This window comes from Trichechus manatus, unplaced genomic scaffold (genome assembly GCF_000243295.1).
Source record: "Trichechus manatus latirostris isolate Lorelei unplaced genomic scaffold, TriManLat1.0 scaffold00087, whole genome shotgun sequence".
Lineage (NCBI taxonomy): Eukaryota > Metazoa > Chordata > Mammalia > Sirenia > Trichechidae > Trichechus > Trichechus manatus.
The window spans coordinates 5892085-5897992 of record NW_004444023.1 but is presented as its reverse complement, the minus strand read 5'-3'; the positions used below and the strand labels follow the sequence as shown (position 1 = coordinate 5897992).

General features: G+C 53.8%; 1 protein-coding gene across 1 annotated transcript; it reads right to left on the bottom strand.

Moving 5' to 3' along the window:
* Positions 1-978, bottom strand: GPR32 (G protein-coupled receptor 32). Its single transcript, XM_004381849.1, has one exon. It carries the CDS (start codon positions 976-978, stop codon positions 1-3), a length of 978 nt encoding a protein of 325 aa, XP_004381906.1.
* Positions 979-5908: the final 4930 nt, after the last annotated feature.

Sequence of the window (5908 nt, the reverse complement as noted above, 5' to 3'; positions counted from 1 at the left end):
CTACTCCCAACCCTGCTCCCACCTGCCTCCCTCTCCCCCTCCCCAACCATGGCAGGACCCCAGGGCCTGGCACAACTGCTGCCTGAAGGCCTGGCCCCGGAACGCGTAGAACAGAGGGTTGAGGCAGCTGCTGGCCCCTGCCAGGGTGAACCCCAGGGATCTGAGCGGCACCCAGACCTCCCCTGTGCCCAGCCTGGCCTCCCACATTCCCAGCAGCTGCAGCAGAAGCAGCAGGTGAAAGGGGAACCAGCAGAGAAACAGCAAGGCCCCCAGGGGCCACAGTGCCCCCAGCGGCGGGGGCCTTCCGGTCAGCTTGGCTAGCTGCAGCCAGGCCCACACGAGCCCACAAATGGCACTCATCACCCCCAGCAGCACCCCAAAACAAAACACCAGCTGATTCAGGGCCAGGCCAGAGAACGCCAAGTCTGGGACACAGCCAGGCAGCTCCCCCACAGGTATCCTGTTACAAGACTCGGGTGTATCCACTCGGCCCCTCCAGAGCCGCAGGGACAGCGCACCCAGGACCAGCAGAAGGAGCCAGACTCCGCTGGCCCAGGAAACGGCCCTCCGAGTCCGGCGGTGGGTCATCGCCCAGTTTGGCTGGAGCAGCGCGGTGAAGGCGTTGGCTGCAGCGTGGGTCAGCATGTGGCCACTGGCATAGAAGCTCAGGATGGCCAGGTGGGGGTCCAGATGGCAGAAGGCACTCCCCAGGGGCCAGGCAGAGCTGGTCCAGGTGAGGGTCAGAGGCAGGAGAACAGTGAATGTGGCATCGGCCACGGCCTGGTCCCTGAACCAGGCGGTCACCCGGGAAGGGGGCAGACAAGGGCCGGCCACCTGGATCACCAGGCCGTGGCTGGCCACATCCAAGAGGTGAGCGGCGAGGTTGACCAGGGAGTAGAGGAGGAAGAGGGCAGCCCAGGGTGGACAGAGGGCTCCAGCGGGTGCTGACTGCTGGGTCACCGCTGAAGGGTACTCCATGGGCTAGCCGATCCTGTCGGGACCCACAGTTCCCCATGTTAGCATTCTACACTGATCTCAATGTCCCCCCAAATATCCCTGGGTTCTCCGTCTCAGGGACGGCCCCACTGAACACCCATTCCCAGGCCAGACCCCCAGTGCCTTCCTCCCCCCACCCCACCCCCAACAGCATTCTGTAGTTCCATCCCGACTCTTCCTGTCTGGTCCCCTCCTTTTGGTCCCCACGCCTCCAGCCGAGGCTCAGGCCTCATCCTCTTCTGCCTGGGTCCTTATCTCAGTCTCCTCCCTGGCCTCCCGGCCTCGAGTCTCTCCTCCCTCTAGTCCATTCTCCACACATCCCCAGAGCTGACCCCACCCTCCCCTGGTCACATCCGTCCCATGGCTCCCCAGTACCCCTGAAACAAAACCCAGCCCCTCAGCCTGAGATCCAAGGCCCTGCATGCTCTTGTCCCGGCCCGTATCTGCAGCCTCGTCTCTCACTGTGCCCCTCAGCCCAAACGGCTCCCCATTACGATGGCTCTGGGCCTTTGTACAAGCTGGCCTTTCCGCCTGGCACAGCTTCCTCCTCTCGGCAGCCTGGCACGGTCCTCCTCATTATTCAGGATTGCTGTGAAGGATTGAATAGCGCCCCCAATACGATATGTTGAAGTTCTAACCCTGGTACCCGTGAACGTGACCTTGTTAAAAAATAGAGCCATTGCCAATGTATTTAGTTCCCATGAGGTCATACTGGAGTAGAGTGGGTCCTAATCCAGTATAAGTGGTGTCCTTAGAGAAGACCCAGAGAGAGACAGACAGAGGGAAGACGGCCACGTGAAGACGGAGGCAGAGACTGGCGTGGTACGGCCACAAGTGGGGGAGGAGCAAGGATTGCCAGGACCCACCAGAAGCTGGAAGAAGCAAGAAAGGATCTTCCTCTAGAGTCTTCAGAGGGAGCATGGTTCTGCTGACACCTTGATGTTGGACTCCTAGCCTCCAGAACTGTGAGACAATAAATTTCCGTTTTAAGCCACTCAGCCAATCATCAGGCCTTTCCTTCGAAGCACTGCTGGGTGGGTTTGAACTGCTAACCTTTAGGCTAGTAGTTGAGTACAAACCATTTGTGCCCCCCAGAGACCGCATTTTGTTAGTGCGGCCACAAGAAATCAATACAGCCTCCCCACACCCCCACCCCACCCCCGTCGGCCCCAGAGAAGTTTTCTACACCCAGAGTGGACCTCCTCCTCCCTCTCACAGTTCCAGGGCTACCCAGTGCCCAGGAACAAAGTGTGAACCCCTCAGCCTGGTGTTCCTGACCCTGCATCTGACCCCTACCCCCTTTCCAGCTTCATGCACCCCGTTTTCCTCCATGTTCTGTGCTCAGCCACCCGAAGATGTTGACACTTGGACAAACTTGCCTTTCTCACAGTGATGTGATGGTTCAACCACCAACCACACACCACCTCCTCCATCTAACCCTGACCTCCAGCCTCATACACTGCCTCCTCCAACTGACCCTGCTCCAGCCTCACACACTGCTTCCTCCGTCTGACCCTGAGCTCCAGCCTCCAGCAGCCGCCTGCTCTGGACACCTGCCCCAATGTCCCCAGGCCCTAGCACTTGTAGAGTCTTAGCTGATTTCTCCCCAACCATCTCCTTTTCCCAGGTTCCTCATTTCAGAGACAGACCCAGCGTCCACCCAGTTGTGCCACCAGACCCCGGGGTGCTGTCCTCCCCCCTCATCTCTCACAGCGCATCCGTCCCCAGCCCCGTCCTCCTGTCCCAGCCTCTCTATCCTTTCCCCGGTCCCTGACTCCCTTGGCTCTGAACCTGCCTCCTGCATCTTCTCCCGCCTGGACCCTCGCCTCAGCCTCCTCCTCGGCCTCCTGGCCTCCAGTCCTGCCCTTCCCACCACATCAAACCTACCCACTCCTGAACCAGCCCCTTTCCAGCCTCATACCCTTACCCCCTGCTGTCTTTCTCACTTCTCTCAGAGACCAGCATCCTTCATGAAGCTTCTAGGCCCTATGCTGGGGCTACTATTAATGGCTCCACCCTTCAGATGGGGAAACTGAGGCTCAGAGCAGGGGAGTCGCTTGCTCAAAATCCCACAGCAAAGCAGAGACTAAGGCTGGACTCGAACTCACGTCTGTCCCACCTCAGAGGCCTGGATGGCAACTTAAGCATCGGCACACAGGTCCTGCTCTGTCCACAGGCCTCAGTTTACCCATTTTGTTCCCTCGTGTCCTAAGCTCACCAGCAGATGGGAGACAGGTGTCTTCTGGGGCATCTGAGCAGGAGCTGGTGACCTGATATCCCCTTGAGGACTCTGGCTGGGGAAGTGTGGGCAGTTTAGGAGTGGATGGAAGAGGAAGTGAGATCTCCTGGCTGGACATCAGAGAGGCCACCAAGCAGGGTCTGAGTATGAGCCTCAGTTTCCCCATCTGGGAACTGAAGGACTCACATGTTCGCCTGCACCCTGTCTCCCCATCATCACCCCAGGATAAGGTTCAAGTCCTTCAGCCTGGTATGTGTGGCCTCAACTGTTGTGGCCCCACCCACCTCACCACTTCCCTTCCTTCTGCCCTGCAGTTCCTAGAACAAGCCGCCTGGTTTCACACACTCTCGCACACGCACAGCATTTGCCCTTGCTGTTTCGTCTTCAAGCACCGTGCTTTAACAAACCCATCACTTCGGCCGGCAAACTCCTACTCATTCTTCAAAACCCAATTGGGTCCATCAACAGATGAATGGATAAACAAAATGTGGGATGTACATACAATAGACTATTACTCAGTCATAAAGAGCAATGAGGTCTTCATGGATGCCACAACATAGATAAACCTTAAACTCATCATGCTGAACAAAATCAGTCCGCCACAAAAGGACAAATACTGTATGATATCACTTGTATGAAATAAGCAAACATATAGAAACCACAGATTGTTAATGGTAACCAGGGGTGGAAGGGAAAGGAAAAGGGGGGGTTTTGTTTGGGGGACCTTGAGTTTACGTTAAAGGTAGTGGAATATTTTGGAAAATGTTTACAATACTGGTGGCACAACATGAAAAATGCAATCAACGTCATTGAATTGTAAATGTGGAAGTTGTTGTGCTGGCAGATGTTTTGATGTGTAGGTTGTCACCACAATAAAAAGAGTGAGAGAGAGCGAAACCCCAATTGGATGCCAGCTTCCCCAGAAACCCCAAAAGAGCACTATACCAGGAGTCTACAGACCCACCTTCACCCTCACCCTACTTCGGCTTCCTTGTGTGACCTGATCCCTCACACATCTCTCCAAGCCTCTGTTTTCTTACCTAGAGAACAAGGGACCATAAACAATTTGGTGGTGAACGATATCACACATCACAGACATTGCCACACTAGATCTTTCCAATGGGCTACCATCATAGCAACCCCATGTGACAGAGTAGAACTGCCCCATCAGGTTTTCCCAGGCTGTTAACTCGACCATACTTAACAACAACAGCCTTCCACAGCCCTCCCCTCTTCCTTAGTATGCCAAGCACACTCCTACTCATCCTTCAAAACCCAACTGGATGCCACTTCCCCTGAAGCCCTTCTCTTATCGTCCCTCACTGGAACAGACTGCATAAGCTCAATTACCACCATTGCTTCCCACCCTTACTAGCCCCCACTTATCCTCATGATATTTTCTTTTTCGTTATTCTTTCTCCCTCCCCCTATTCTAGTAAGATTGACTAAAGTTTCTCCTGGGAGGGTGGCAGAACAAATTGATAACCCTCAAGGACTAGGATTAACTCACCTGCGATGTGACAATCGTGACTAACGGTGCCAGATAGCCTTCAAGGGTTGCCAGTAAGAAGTTAGATCATCTGAGATGTGAGAAACGTGACCACCAGAAGAGAAACTGTAATCCTGTCCATATAAAAACTTTCAGCCAGCCTGCAGTCAGGGAGACAAGTCTTTTGGAAGAGCTCATTCCCCTCTCTCTCCTGTATATCCATATACAATAAAAACCCTCTCGCTGCTCACCTCACCCCTGTCTCAGTATTGGCTTTTGCAGCAGGCGGCTCAAATCCTCGATTTGCGGTAACATCACCTGACCAGGCAGGGTCTCTGAGAGCCCTCCGTCTGGCAGCCTCATGTCATTCAGGTCTGTTCTCAAAGAGCACCTCTTCCTAGAGGTCATGAGTACCCTGTTGAAAACAGCAGCCCCCTCATCACTCTCTCTCCCCTTATCCCTCCTTTTGTTCTCTCCATAGCACTTAGGATCATGTATTGCTTATAACTTGCATATTGTATTGTCTGTCTTCCCCCGCTCCCTAATGCTTTAACATAGAGACTCCATGTTGTTGCTTGCTGTGGTTAGGTGTTGTCGAGTTGGCTCCAACTCATAGCAACTTTATATGTAATAGAACGAAAAACTGCCTGGTCCTGCACCATCCTCACCATAGTAGGTATGTTTGAACCCATTGTCGCAGCCCCACTGTATCAATCCACCTCATTGAGGGTCCATAAGAGCAGGGATTTTCACCTGTTTTCTTCATGGCTGTGTCTTCTAAGCCTAAAACAGTGCCTGGTACCTAGTAGGCACTCAAGAAATATTGCTGAATAAATGGATGAATGAGTGCAAGACATCCACATCCCAATCCCTGGAACCTGTGAACATGTTACCTCATGTGGCAAAAAGGGAATTAAGGTTGCTAGTCAGATGATTGGAGCCCTGGTGGTACAGTGGTTAAGAGCTCCGCTGCAAACCAAGAGGTTGGCAGTTTGAATCCACCAGCCACTCCTCAGAAATCCTATAGGGCAGTTCTACTCTGTCACATGAGGCTGCTATGAATCAGAGTTGAATCCACAGAACCTCACAACAGTCAGATGATCTCAAAACAGAGAGATGATCCTGGATTATCTGGGTGGGCCCAATGTAATCACAAGGGTCCTTAAAAGTGGAAGAGGAAGGCA

What these genes read in the sequence shown, in the direction of transcription:
- GPR32 (XM_004381849.1), bottom strand. Translation starts at nt 978, where the DNA reads ATGGAGTACCCTTCAGCGGTGACCCAGCAGTCAGCACCCGCTGGAGCC.